This window comes from Podarcis cretensis (genome assembly GCF_951804945.1).
Source record: "Podarcis cretensis genome assembly, chromosome: 13".
Classification (NCBI taxonomy): domain Eukaryota; kingdom Metazoa; phylum Chordata; class Lepidosauria; order Squamata; family Lacertidae; genus Podarcis; species Podarcis cretensis.
The window spans coordinates 4725247-4740240 of NC_137182.1; the positions used below are offsets into that span (position 1 = coordinate 4725247).

The 14994-nt window shown below is 41.0% G+C and overlaps 1 protein-coding gene across 3 annotated transcripts in view; it reads left to right on the forward strand.

Annotated features, from left to right (window-relative positions):
• Positions 1-14994, forward strand: part of INVS (inversin) — a gene marked incomplete at its 5' end in the record, with an annotated part of 61729 nt that overhangs the window by 23578 nt on the left and 23157 nt on the right. For all 3 annotated transcript variants that reach the window (XM_079949318.1, XM_079949319.1, XM_079949317.1), the window contains 5 exons: positions 6449-6622; positions 7551-7718; positions 8154-8334; positions 9872-9981; positions 13481-13652. In XM_079949318.1, coding sequence (XP_079805444.1) covers positions 6449-6622; positions 7551-7718; positions 8154-8334; positions 9872-9981; positions 13481-13652 — 805 coding nt within the window. The remainder of the gene's footprint in view (positions 1-6448; positions 6623-7550; positions 7719-8153; positions 8335-9871; positions 9982-13480; positions 13653-14994) is intronic.

The window sequence follows — 14994 nt, forward strand, 5'->3', positions numbered from 1 at the left end:
GCTGTACTTCTGAAATATAGTATATCACTATTGAGTCATTGTCTTGTAAAATTTTTGAATCTCCTTCTGATATTTATAGTGCTACCCTGTACCTGTGCATGTCTGAAAAATAGATTATCTTGTTAGAGTCGTTGTGTTTACTTGAAAGGCTTCAGAGCCAGTAGTGCTAGAACTACTCCTGTTATTTCTTTGATCCTGTTGCATGCAGTCCTCCTCTTGGAAATGAATTCCTCTGACTGTCCCTTAGCTAAAACTGGACTGGCTCTTGGTACTTGAATATCGGTAGAAAAACTTTCTGGCTGCATGCTAAAATAACACAACTGGGAAAATATTTTTATTAGCTTATACAGTTTACTAGCTGTGTCAAAACTGGGCATCTGCCCCATCAGGAGACAGCTTCTACTTAAGATATTTTTGCAACAAACTCTTTTGAATGCACCTATAATCCATAGATTCCCATTCTGGAATCTCCACAAAATTCTCCAAGCACTACAAAAGTTGTCACCCTTTAAACCCCTCATATTGGCTTCACTCCGGATTCTTTCTTTAAAAGTGGTTTTCCTATCAGCCATCTCCACCACACAGAGGGTTTCAGAATGCAGTGATCTCTCTGTCAAAGACTACCGTTCCATTTTTCACAGTGCTTAAGTAATTTTTCACCCAGACTTAATCTTTATCCGCAAGGTCTTCTGTATGGCTTAATAAATGATCTTACCTTTGCCTCAAACCATCCCACTCTATGAAGTGGGCTTGGACATCAAAGAGGATCTACATCTACATCTCCCACGCTCAGGTCATTAAACAAACTGCGACTGTTTGTCTCCATTCACTTCTCTACCATGAGGAAGAAAGTATCTAATTCTTTTCTATCCACATGGCTCAAGACTTACATTGGCACTCCACTTAGTCACTCCAGTACACTTCACAGCACACTCCACTGAATAAGCTGCTTCTATCATGAGAACTGCAGGTCACATGGGCCACAGAAAAAACATTCGTAGACTTATATGCCTTGGAAGAAGCCACTTTTGGGAAATGAGTGCTCCAGTATATCCTCCTAGTTTACCGCATAGCTACCTAAATCACTAAGCTATATATAAGCTAATTCTTTTGGCATAGGGACAAGAATTGTCAGTTCTCCAAAGTGTATAAAGATCACTCCTGCTTGGAAAACCTCCAGTATATATGTTGAGCCCAGTGATACTGAGTGATAAGCTCAGAAGCAATTGCCATAACAAAAAATAGGCAACATGATGTGTATTTACTGCTGCAACAAAATGGTCTTTAGTCGTCCCTCTCTTTGGGTCAGCGTTGTAATAAGCCCACTTATGATACTAGCTCGAAATAGTTCTGAATCAGATTTCAGTAGAAGCTACTGTAAGTGTTTTTGTGTAAGTGGATGTGTTTTTTTTATCTTGTGTCTTAAATTCATGGAAGATTAATTGTTTTTAGAAGCTTCTGCCTGAACTGATCTAAAAGAGTAATGGAGGAAACCTACTAAAACCACTATTAACAGCACCTAAAATGACTTGGAAATGAAAACATTTTATGCATTACGCTAGAGAATTGAACTGAAAGCAGTCAATTGTTTCCGATAAATTTCAGCACATGCTTTTGAACAACAAGCAGAGCAAGGAACTCTTGCACCAGTTGTGCTCAGTGAGCTCAAAAGTCAAAGGTTCAGTTTAAAGAGGAAAAGTACACGGAGAAGTGGCCTCTTTCCTCTCATTTTTACTGTGCTTGTACATGTACCCTTTCACGGTGCACCACTTGATAGTTCAGCTTATTCCTATGGAAACTAACTGAACAAAGCTAAGGTTTCAGTGGGCATTTGTAGAAGAAATGTTGTAACATTTCAGCCACAGAGCAGCTAAGCATGCTGCCATGCTTTCAGTGAAACCACAGTTGATCACCAGAATGGGTTCCAAGTCGCAGATGTTCTTGGCTGGTTTGCTGCCTAGGTTGCTTTGCCAGACGGACAAACTCTTGAAACTTGGAAAGTGACTAATAAAATTGCCTTTCAGCTGAGTTTTCTTTTGTGTGCTGAGAGTTCTGTCTTTGGTGTCCTGGATGGTGAAGGTGACATTGCCAAAAGGGCACTTTCCATAAGATTTACCGTAGGTCCACTGTTAAGATGGGTGGTGCTGTTGCCATCCTTGACTTGAAAAGGATTAGCCACACATGGAATGCTTTCACTAAGCAGCAATTTATGTTAAAGAAGGTGCTTTACAATTCTACTAGTTATCTAATTCAATCATATTCACTATTAAATTGACATGTGACATCACTTATTTAGTTTATAAGGTCCTATATTTTATCAGCCTTATAAAAAGCCATAGTGTGTGTTATATCAGTTCTGTCAAGGGAAAAAGCATTGGCTTCATAAAATCCCACAGTAACAGAGAAGATGCTGGCAACTTGTCACTCACTTCTAAACATACTTAGTTTGTAGTGGATTTAAACATGCACCTTCAGTGACCTGCAGTGTGGCTTTCACTAAACTCTAAGCAAATGAGATCATTTTCAGGAACAACCACACCAATAATATGCTATCAATAAGTAACTACAGGGTAAGTTTTCAGTTGTATTCAGAAGTAAGCACCAATATCTGCGCCAGAACAGCAGTATACGGATTTGAAAAATAATTTCTTTGAAATAAACTGATCACTAAAAATGACCAAACATTTATCCTGTTTCTGTGCGTGAAGGGTGAGGGTTGTGCTGTGCAAATGAAAACCAGAAATCATTTGTATTAATGTGTGACGCTGTCCTAAGTCAACAGTTGTTGCTTATACACATTTTCAAGCAGATGCCCACTGAATTAGATGGCTTTCCAATATGGAATTTTCATTCACTATCATCTCTATCCACGCATTCACACATGATGTGTCAGTGGAAATCCATCCGATACAACAAACGCCTTAGAGTGGCTTTAGTCAGGCCCTGGGGAACATGAGGACCCTGTTGTAACTGGGGCATGTTTCCCGGAGGAATTTGTCTGGAGGAGAAGCTGTCTCAAACTCCAGTTTCAGGGGCTCTGGCTATCCAGGTTGATAGTGTTTGAGGCTTGGTATGTTCATTTATTTATTATTGCATTCATATCCCACTTTTCCTCCAAGGAGCTGAAGGTGATGTATATGGTTTCCCCCCTTCCCATCGACCCTGTCGTGACTCACCCAATGTCACCCCATTAAACTTCATGAACGGATGGGGACTTGTATCCTAGACTCCCAGGTCCTGCTCCGATACTCTGATGATGATGATAATTAATAATAATTTTAACAATCATAATAATCATAATCATAATTATTTATACCCTACCCATCTGGCTGCCACTCTGGGCAGCTCCAATTTGAATTTTAAAAACATGATAAAACATCAAACACTAAAAACACTAAAAACAGGGCTGCCTTTAGATGTCTTATAAAAGTCAGGTGGTAGTTTATTTCCTTGACATCTGGTGGGAGGGCGTTCCACAGGACGGGCGCCACTACCGAGAAGGCCCTCTGCCTGGTTTCGTGTAACTTGGCTTCTCGCAATGAGGGAACTGCCAGAGGGCCCTCAGAGCTGGACCTCAGCATCCGGGCAGAATGATGGGGGTGGAGACGCTCCTTCAGGTATACTGGGCCGAGGCTGTTTAGGACTTTAAAGGTCAGCGCCAACACTTTGAATTGTGCTCGGAAATGTACTGGGAGCCAGTGTAGATCTTCTATATTATATTATATTATTAGTGTAGATAATATTTGGGAAATATATCTACACTTAGTTACTTAAGCACCGTATTACTTTGTTACTTAGGTAATTCCCAAGATGTTATATCAGACTGAACAAGAACAATTCAGTCTTCTTTCCTATTCTTTCCATTATTGTTAAAAATATAATTACTATTTTATTAATTCCACTGAGTGTATTTAAAAATCAGTAAATTAATTTTGTAATTCCTATCATGCTTATTCAAAAGTTAAACTGAAATCAGTGGGAATACTTCCACATGAATATAAATCTACAATCCTTTTTTGTTCAATATCTAAGGAAACTCACATTCTCCCCCAAAGCAACATTGACAGTTCTCTAGCTGATGCCTTTTGACTTGAAGGGTAAAATAATTCCAGTCCCCTGCTTAAGATAATATCCTATTATAATCTCCTCACTGCATGATTCTCCTTGAAGGAAGAACTGATAGACAGATTTGATTTTTAATTCCACTTTTTCTCTTTATATTATTCATCTATTTATTTATCTGTCATTTTCTTAACAAAAATATTCAACAAGAAAACTCTTATTTCAAAGTATGGAAACATTTTGTTTTGATGAGGCTCTAAAAATAATAATAATAGAAAGCAAAGAACATCTCTTAATTTACATGATAATAAATTTGCATCTATCAAGTTAATGTTTTATGTTTGGTTTGATTTTAGTAATGACATTAGAAAAGAGTTTCTTTGCTTTAAAAATATTTTAATTAATTACAGAATTTATCATTTCATCTTTAATTCAGAAAATTGCTTCATTCTGGGAATATTTATTCAATTTATCCAAATTCCTGTAGCTAGATTTAATTTCAAAGCAAGTATTATCCCTTTCAATAGAACATTTTCAGGAGAACACATATATGGTTAATAAATCTAATTACCACCAGATGGTTTCCTAGATTTTAACATGTGGTAAAGTATTTATGGGTAAGGCTTCCCAATTCAAATAATTTCCTCTGGAGTACTTTCTCAAGATGCAGTATATATTTTGCAAAACCTTCTTCTATTTTGAGTACTGCTTGGCTGGCACCCCTGCCCAAAGGCTTTCTGCAAGTGTGGGGAGAAACATTAGTAGTTGCTTACTTTCCTGTATTCAGCATCAAGTCTCTTAAAAGTATATCCCAGAGTAAGATGGTACTGGAAGCACGTCCTACTAAGTGATAGTTAACATTCACTGTGGTTTCTATGGTTATGAATTTTTATCTGAATTAATGAACTCCCCATTGATAAAAAAAATCTTAAGAAATTACTGATGTGGGAAAGGTTTAAAACACTTATCTCTAGCCAACCAAGTGGCTCAAAATCCCCACCACCACCTTTTTCAATGGATGAAATGTAAACTTTGTGCAAGCCATTCAACACTCAGGACAAAACTATAAGAAAGAATTAGACAGATAACTTGTTCAAAAACTAGCAGTAATCTAAAAACTGTGTAACTAGATCCTGGCTGATTAGGAGAAAGTAGTTTAAACTTACTACTTTGACTTGGGGTTGCCTGTAGTACATATGAAAAGGATTTAGAGGGTCTTAGTATACCATAAGCTGAACATCAGACAACTGTGTGGTGCAGCAGCAAAAAAAAGCTAATGCTATTCTAGGCTTCATCAACAGAAGTATAGTATCCAGATCAAGGGAAGTAACAGTGCCACTCTGTTCTGCCTTGGTCAGACCACACCTGGAGTACGGTGTCCAATTCTGGGTGCCATAATTTAAGAAGGATATTGACAGGCTGGAATGTGCACAGAGGGCTACCAAGATGATCAAGAGTCTTGAGGCCAAGCCTTGGGGGAAATGGTTGAGGGAGTTGGGTGTGTTTAGCCTGGAGACAGGCGGGACGCAGATGGCGCTGTGGTTTAAACCACTGAGCCTAGGGCTTGCTGATCAGAAGGTTGGCGGTTCAAATCCCCGCGACGGGGTGAGCTCCCATTTTTCGGTCCCTGCTCCTGCCAACCTAGCAGTTCGAAAGCACGTCAAAATGCAAGTAGATAAATAGGTCTCGCTCTGGCGAGAAGGTAAATGGCATTTCCGTGCGCTGCTCTGGTTTCACCAGAAGCGGCTTAGTCATGCTGGCCACATGACCCGGAAAAACTGTCTGCGGACAAACATCGGCTCCCTCGGCCAATAAAGCAAGATGAGCACCACAACCCCAGAGTCGTTCACGACTGGACTTAACTGTCAGCGGTCCTTTACCTTTACCTTTTTAGCCTGGAGACAAGAAGACTGAGAGGAGATATATGATAGCCACCTTAAAATATCTAAAGTGCTGTCACATGGAAGATGGAGCAAGCTTGTTTTCTGCTGTTCCAGAGGGTAGGTCTCGAACAAATGGATTCAAGTTACAAGGATGGAGATCCTGACTAAACAGTAGGAAGAACTTTCTAACAGTAAGAGCTGTTCAACAGTGGAATAGACTCCCTCAGAATCATTGAAGGATTTTTAGGAGAGGTTGGATGGCCATCTGTCATGATGTTTTTGTTGATATTTCTGCATTGCAGGGAGTTGGACCAGAATGACCCTCAGGGTAACCTTCCAACTCTACAATTCTATGATTCTAGTCACTTGTCCACAGGACTATAAACTATATATTGCCATTACCTCTAATGATTGCTTTTCAAAATTATTACATGTTGGTTTCATAACGCTTTTGATTCATTGAAATTAACTTCATTCTTCCCCTTCCTCATTACATTGCTTAGGGAAATTATCGCTTTATGAAGCTTTTACTTGCTCGTAGAGCAAACTGGATGAAGAAGGATTTGGAAGAAATTACTCCCTTACACTTAGCTACACGGCACAAGAGTCCTAAGTGCTTGGCTTTGTTGCTTAAATACATGGCACCAGGAGAAGTAGATACGCAGGACAAAAACAAGGTAAAATCAGACTTGTAACTTTTACTGTTGCTGAAACCTCTGGCTCCTCTTAGTGGTCTCTGTGTCATCTGACCAGAACAAACATTGGAACTTTCTCTACTGCCAGAGAACTGGTACAGTGGTGCCTCGCAAGACGAAATTAATTCGTTCCGCGAGTTTTTTCGTCTTGCGAAGCACGGACTTTGGAAAAGCTTCAAAAATCACCAAAGTCTTCAAAAACCTCAAAAAAGGCTACCACCCCGCGTGCTATGAGTTGCTCTTCGAAGTGAATGCACGGTTTTAAGAAAAAGGAAACAAACTTGCAAGACAAAGGAAACAAACTTGCAAGACGTTTTCGTCTTGCGAAGCAAGCCCATAGGGAAATCCGTCTTGCGAAGCAACTCAAAAAACGAAAAACTCTTTCGTTTTGCGAGTTTTTTGTCTTACGAGGCATTCGTCTTGCGAGGAACCACTGTAGTTGTGCCCCTTCCCAAATCAGCTGCACATGCTATGAAGGGTAGAGACTTAGCATTCACTTCCCTGTGGGATCAGCATTTCAGTTAGCCATCAGTTTTCAACTCACTCCATCAGACTACTGATTCAGGATTGTCACTTTGAATCAACTCCCTTTTTCATTGTACCAAGTAATGCATAGTGGATATCGTTTTGTATCCCACTTTCTCATGTCATTGTGTGCTTGGAATGAATCCTGAACTCCCCTCTGTGTTTTATGTACAGCATACTTGAGATCATTTCTGTGCAGTTGGTCACATCCAGAGACTAAACAGAAGTAAACCCAGGGCCTCTCTCTGATAAACCAGCATTCCCTCACTTTCAACTGTCCTCAGTCTCCATAATTTGTAAATTGTTCATTTTACATGGTTTCTGAAGTTCACAAAAGCAGAATGTTTATTTCATTTTACTGTGCATCTCTTCTAATTACCCCCAGCAAACTGCTCTTCACTGGAGTGCCTATTACAATAATCCAGAGCATGTGAAACTTCTGATCAAACATGATTCTAATATTGGAATCCCAGATATTGAAGGCAAAATTCCACTTCATTGGGCTGCTAACCACAAGGATCCAAGTGCAGTTCATACTGTTAAGTGCATTTTGGTAAGGCTTTCTTTTCAAATAAATACCTATCTGATCTGATGTACCCTTTTTTTAGTGGCAGTTGTATGTGGGCACCACAAAGAATACTTGGAATCGTTTTAGGGCTTAGAGTTGTAAGGGTTGTCCCTGTCACAAGAGACACTCTAACGTCCTTTTGAATGCCTCCCAACTTCACTTATTAACATGGATTCACACTGGTGCTGCTAGATTTGAGAGAGCCCTGGGCAAGGTGCCTCTTCTTTAAGTCCATTGCCATCCCTCCCACCCCAGGTCGAAGCCTGGCCAGCAAGCACCTCCCTAACATAATTTTGGGTTTAAATGTCTTGAGTACGTGCAGCTTTAATGTAACCTCTTAATTGTAAAACCATCCTCTCTTAGCTGCTACAATCCCTTAATGCTAATCGCACCTTATCTACCTGGCACTTTGGCAACTAGGATGCTGCTCCAACTGAATCTCTGCTGAACTGGCAAGACTACGAAGGACGAACTCCACTTCACTTTGCAGTTGCTGATGGGAATGTAGCTGTTGCTGATCTGTTGACCTCCTATGAAGGTTGCAATGTCACCTCTTACGATAATTTATTTCGAACTCCCTTGCACTGGGCAGCTTTACTGGGTAAATACTGAACGACTAAATTTCTAAATTTCTTCTTGGGCATATGTATCAGTTTTGTAGAACTCGGATTTCCTGAATTGGAGCTTGAAACATTGAAGAAGTTTGACTGGTGTGAAAGAGGGTGAAACAGGAACATAAAGGCTGCTTTATCCTAACTCTGACTATTGGTCCAGCTAGCTCAGGATTGTTGACACACTTTGGCTGGCAGCGGCTCTCCAGTTATCAGTCTTTCCCAGTTATAGCTGAAGATGCTACCGATTGAGATTCAGACCTTCTCCATGCAAAGCACAGACTGTACCACTTATCTACAGCCCTCCCCATAACATGCAGTGTGACTTGGCTAAGGATAATCTTGAGGTTGATTAAGATGCACACAGATACGGTTGCGTGTCAGATTTGTACGGTTCTAGATTTAGCAGTCATACTGCTGATCTCTCTTTCAGTGGGGGAAATGAGCAGATAACATGTTGTTGAACAGCCCAAATTTGCCAGCTTTGCTCGGCTTTTTGTAACTCCCTACTTCCTACTTATTTCATAGAATCATAGAATCATAGAGTTGGAAGAGACCACAAGGGCCATCGAGTCCAACCCCCTGCCAAGCAGGAAACACCATCAGAGCACTCCTGACATATGGTTGTCAAGCCTCTGCTTAAAGACCTCCAAAGAAGGAGACTCCACCACACTCCTTGGCAGCAAATTCCACTGTCAAACAGCTCTTACTGTCAGGAAGTTCTTCCTAATGTTTAGGTGGAATCTTTTTTCTTGTAGTTTGGAACCATTGCTCCGTGTCCGCTTCTCTGGAGCAGCAGAAAACAACCTTTCTCCCTCCTCTATGTGACATCCTTTTATATATTTGAACATGGCTATCATATCACCCCTTAACCTCCTCTTCTCCAGGCTAAACATGCCCAGCTCCCTTAGCCGTTCCTCATAAGGCATCGGTTCCAGGCCTTTGACCATTTTGGTTGCCCTCCTCTGGACACGTTCCAGTTTGTCAGTGTCTGATTTGTATCAATGCTGCATTTTACAGAGCTCCATAACTAAAATAGATAGGTCCCTGCACTGATGCACATGCACTGTTGGAAACAGAGATAACAACATCCTCATAGGCAAAACAAAATAAAAAAATTCCTTCCAGTAGCACCTTAAAGACCAACTAAGTTAGTTCTTGGTATGAGCTTTCGTGTGCATGCACACTTCTTCAGATACACTGAAACAGAAGTCACCAGACCCTTCTATATAGTGAGAAGATGGGGAGGGGTATTACTCAGAAGGGTGGTGGGATTGGGTGAAGGGTCTGGTGACTTCTGTTTCAGTGTATCTGAAGAAGTGTGCATGCACACGAAAGCTCATACCAAGAACTAACTTAGTTGGTCTTTAAGGTGCTACTGGAAGGAATTTTTTTATTTTGTTTTGACTATGGCAGACCAACACGGCTACCTATCTGTAACTGGAACATCCTCATAGGATGAGGGAAGAAATCTGGAGCACATATAGTGAGCACATATAGTAATATGTATTCTGCTCTCTCTTTTAGGTCATGCGCAGATTGTCCACCTTCTTTTGGAAAGAAACAAGTTTGGGACCATCCCATCTGACAGCCAAGGGGCAACACCTTTACACTATGCAGCACAGAGTAACTTTGCTGTACGTGAAACAAACAGGTTATGTTGAAATATCTCTGATTTGTATCGTGGGAGGCTGGAGCCAGTGGGGTGATGCAGGCAGGAGCAATGCTTTGTGGGAAATGGGCACCTTCACCTCAGTTTTTTCTCCTGCCTGACACAGCAGAGCGTTCTCCTTGGCTCTCCTGCTTCAGATAAGCCTCGACCCCTGCTGTTGGATTTACTTGTTTATTTTGTTTATTTTTTCCATTAAAACCTAGTTTTTCTGCCCTGGCTTTTGACTGTGGCTGAGGCATTTTTTGGCCGCCGCTTGCAGGGTGCAATCTAGCTTCCCGCTCACTGCCTCCATTTCTAACTCGGTCACCTCCATTGCTGGGGTCGCCTATCTTTATTCTCTACAAACTTCTTGTATGACAATTTCTTCCATTGTCACCTCAGCATCGAGCGAAGCAGTTCCTTCCTGCCTGGCATCCCCGGCCTCCCCTCTCCAGCCCTCTCCGATTGCATTTCTCTCAAACGGCACAGGAGTGAGTGGCAAGAGGCTCTTCTCCCCCTCCAGTACGTTTTTGACAGCGATGGAGTGTGTGGCTTGGCAGTAGTATACCACAATCTCCTGGTTCACTGCTGTGGCAACTGAGAACATGGCGGTTGAGTTCATCCACTCCCCCCACAGCAGCTTATTTAAATAGCCTGAATAGTTTTAGCCCTTTAAGGGACAGCTGCATTGCTTCTGCCATTCCTCTCCTGGTTCATGGAGTGACAAACGGAGACGGATTGTGAGCCTCTTGTTCCTCCTCCTGATTAACCGGGTGGCAACAGAATGTATTGAGTTTTCCTTTCTCTCTGTGTGTGCCTATCTCTTTCAGTTAGATACGGAAATGGAGGACGATTGGAGTGAGGGTTCAACCCATGAGGAACCCATATCTGTGAGGCTATTTCAAGAGGCCAGCGCCCCTATTCTGAAGCGCAAAATAATGCATGCTCTTGAGTTAACTTCTCAATCAGATAAACCTACATCTTCTAAGCCAGTGAGTGATGGGTCTTTGTTAACTGACAGTCACTCCTCTTCCAATTTTATGCTAGCTCCTTCTATTTTGAAGGCTGCAACCAAGGCTGAGCTTGACGCTCCTATGCGTTCTAAAAAGAATACTATCTTGGCAGACAAGTTATATTCCTTAGACCCTGAGTATTTGGCCTATATTAAAACCCCGTACTAAATCTTTCCTCTCGGAATCTGGTTCCCCATAAGGGGGACGCCCAACTCCATGACATCACAGACAAAAGACTTGAGTGGTAGTGACTTGTTATGGTATGTCTCACCCCATTGGTTCCAGCATCCCAGAATACAAATAGAACAATTGGTCTTACCTGGTGGAGATTTGGGAGTGAGATGCTGGAATCAATGGGCCCCATCCTGGGGTGCTTTACACTGCACTGATGGAGGTTTATGGCTTGTCAGTTCTTTATTTTCCTTACTCACAGATACCTAACACTGTTTCTTTCGCTTCATTGAGCCGAGAGAGAGAGGGAAATAGGCAGGGAATTTTATTCTTTCAGGACTCGGTCGATACTTGCTGCTTGGTGAATCCGAAAAGGTGAGGGGAACAAGCCTACTTTCCGCAAAGCTTTGCTCCTGCCCGCATCCACCCCATTGGCTCCAGCACCCCACTCCCAAATCTCCACTTCAGGTAGCACCAATTGTTCTTTTTCAAGTCCTGTCATTAATTGGCCTGACTTCTGGTGAAAACACTTTTATACTAAGGTGTGTTGGCAGTGGATAAAAGAACATTGTTAAGAAAATGGAGATTTGGGCGATGTTTATATTCTTATGATGTGCACACACTTCTTTTGTCGCATTGTTACCTTTGATCAAACAAGCTTTGCCATGTTTTTGAAACAATATGGAAACCTGTTTTCCTTAGGCAAAGTGGAATAAATGTTTACAACAAAAGATAGCAGTCCTGCTTTCCAGGTGCTAACTTTTTGAAATAAAAAGCTATTGTCAAATTCCAACTAAGCCAACTAATTACAGTTGCTCAGAGCAGACCCACTGAAATGAATGAACCCAAGTCCGTTAAGTTGCCCGCCAGGGCACCCTCCCCACAGGATTCTGCCGCCTGAGGCAGGCTGCTTCCCTCTGTCTCAGGGGCAGGCTGGCCCTGGATGGGGAGGAACTGAGGAATAAATATACATCATGAAATATATCATGTTTTGGTATCCACCCTAAAACTGTCAAGGTCTGATTAAGAAAAGGATCAACCATCTGGTATTGCTGAGAGCCTGAGGGGGGAAATGCATTTTCTCATGAAGAAGAGGAGGTCTTTTACTCCATGATTAAAGAGAAAGTTTGGTGTATCGGACACAGTGTGGGAAGCATGAAACTTTGGCTCAGCTTAAATAACACTTTTTACCTTTTTGATTAAGGGCTTGTATAGCCTTAACAGTTTGTTCTGTTGCCTTTTGGCAGGGAAGGAAGACAGCAGTATTGTGAACATATGTCAAAAGCCAAGAAGTTTGTATGCACATCTACTTTGTTGTGCCAGGGAAGTAATATCTAGGACAGGTCTTGGTCTTTGAAAAGAGAGAGAGAAAGAGAGAGATGAGAGAAGGGAGAGAAGTTTATCTGCATCTTCTCCCATCAAGGCGTAGCTTACCAGGGGTGCGGTCCAACTGTCTTTCAGTAAAACATGATGACTTCATTGCATATTAACAAGTAAGGATTTGTTGCGTGCCATACAGTGCAACAAAATGAAACATCTCGGAATCTGTTCACACAATATTTTACTTGTACATGTGAACAGTCCTGACCATTCTCTGGCACGTGCCCTGCAGACAAACATAAATGTGTACAAGGTGATTATGGAGATGGCTGGCAGCAGTTCCCATCATATGATTTATGTGGTACGTTTGTCCATCTAAGTTATAACTGAGGATGCTTTTTCATGTACAGAACAATATTGTGCAAACCAGTCCTCAGAGAGCTTTAAAAATAAAGTTTGAGGAACTTGTGAAAATATCTAAATTCAATAAACAGAACAAAGTACTAATGCCTCTGTGGATACATTTGTCATCATGGAGGCTGTATTATATACTTGTATGAATTTTGTGTCATACTCAGCAGTGAAGTACAATAATGGAAGCCTAACAAATTATTTAAAAGGCTTGGTAGTCTTTTTAAAAATTAACAAAGAGAGGCTAATTTGACTGAAATCCACAACCCATTTTTTCACTTTATTAGGAATACTAAACAATTAGGGTTGTTGTTGTTTTTTTAAAAAAGGAGTGAAGCCTAATAGGCTTAAATAGTGTTGAGGACTCAGAATCCCCCAATGCTCTTTTAATGGCAATATTTCCAACCTGTTGTGAAACTTGTGATGTTTCCTTGAAAGGAAGAATGAAGTTTTCTTGCTTAAGCAAAAAATCTTTGCTATGATGTGACAACAGTTTGATTTGTGAACCCTAGAGCCATATATTATTTTCATTTCAATACCATCCTTATTCAGAGAAGATTTGTGGTCTAGGAAACCGTGGAAGCATTTTTGAAGCATCCTTCTGTGAAAGATGATTCAGATCTTGAGGGAAGAACATCTTTTATGTGGGCTGCTGGGAAAGGCAGCAATGATGTCATCCAGACAATGCTGAATTTAAAATTGGACATTGATATCAACATGGCAGACAAATATGGTGGCACAGGTAAGAAAACTAACATACTTTTGAAGTTCTTATAAACTTGGTAGGTGCACTGCTGTTTTGAACACTCATGTATGCAATATGAATTCTAGATTCTCTAAGGATGCATTGTACAAGTATTGTACAATGAGCAAAAGATTGTGTTGAGCAAAATAGGATGGATTGTAGATTAATCAAAAAGGAGAATAGTTGCTGTAGGTTAATGCTAGAATCCCTCCCCCAACCCCAACCCCCATCCAAGAGGGACTATTATGTCTTGAACAGCAGTTTCCCTCCAAGCTGCATGGCAAAACTGTTTTGGAAACTGATAGAAGTTTCAAATGCAGTCCATTTTCCTAATGGCACTGAGGAGGTGGGGAAAGATTTTTGCATTCAAGCCTTTGGACACAGCTAAGGCAGCTCTTCAGAACCTGGTCTGAAAATTCAAAAAATGTGATGATAAATGGAGATAAAGTTTACTAACTAAACTATGACTGGTTGATATACAGAATCATTGGATATACAACACGAACATGGCCACAAACTTTTGGATGGCCATAAACCTTTTTTTTATAAAATAAGTATAATATAGATATGATTAATGATTAAAGGAATGTTAAACATGATGGTGATATTAGGGATGAAACTTTCTGAAACAAAGAATGCCCCCAGACCATGGGCTTGCTCCGGAGGAAACTGCCGTCCCATCTAGAGCAGGATGGACACCAAATTCCTGGACACAGACACTGCTGACCAATAATGCTACCCTCTTTTCAGGATTGAGCTTCAGTTTGTTGGTCATTGGTACTGCCTCCAGAAAGCAATTTAGAATGGATACAACTTCATCTGGTTCAGATAGAATAGAAAAGTAGAGCTGGGTGCCACCTGCATTTTGATGGCACTAGGTTCCAAATCTCTAGCTGACCAAATCCAGTGGCTTCACACAGAACATTATTAGATGCTTGTATTTGACAGCTCACTAGAACCTGCACTATGTGTAGTGTCAAAATCGTGTCTTATCCTCAAAATGCCTTGCAGATTTGTCACAGCAGGCATCAGGTTTGTGATAGCTCCTAGCTGTGACTCAAAAGTCAGCAGCTCCCTCAAAATTCTTGAAAGCTCTGCTGACCTGCTGAGGAGTAATGGGATATTCTTATGACATTTGGAACCCAAGAGTCAGTTGGTTAGGAGAGAGAGAGAGAGAGAGAGTTTTGTTTCAGTTAGTGTATTTGTTATAGTAGTTCTGTGTATGTTTGCTGAGTGAGGGAAGTATTTCAATTAAAAAAAAAAAATTTAAGCTGCTGGACAGTTGCTCAATGACACAATACTGGTAGCAAAGTGAGCCACCTTTGCTGCCATCACTGTC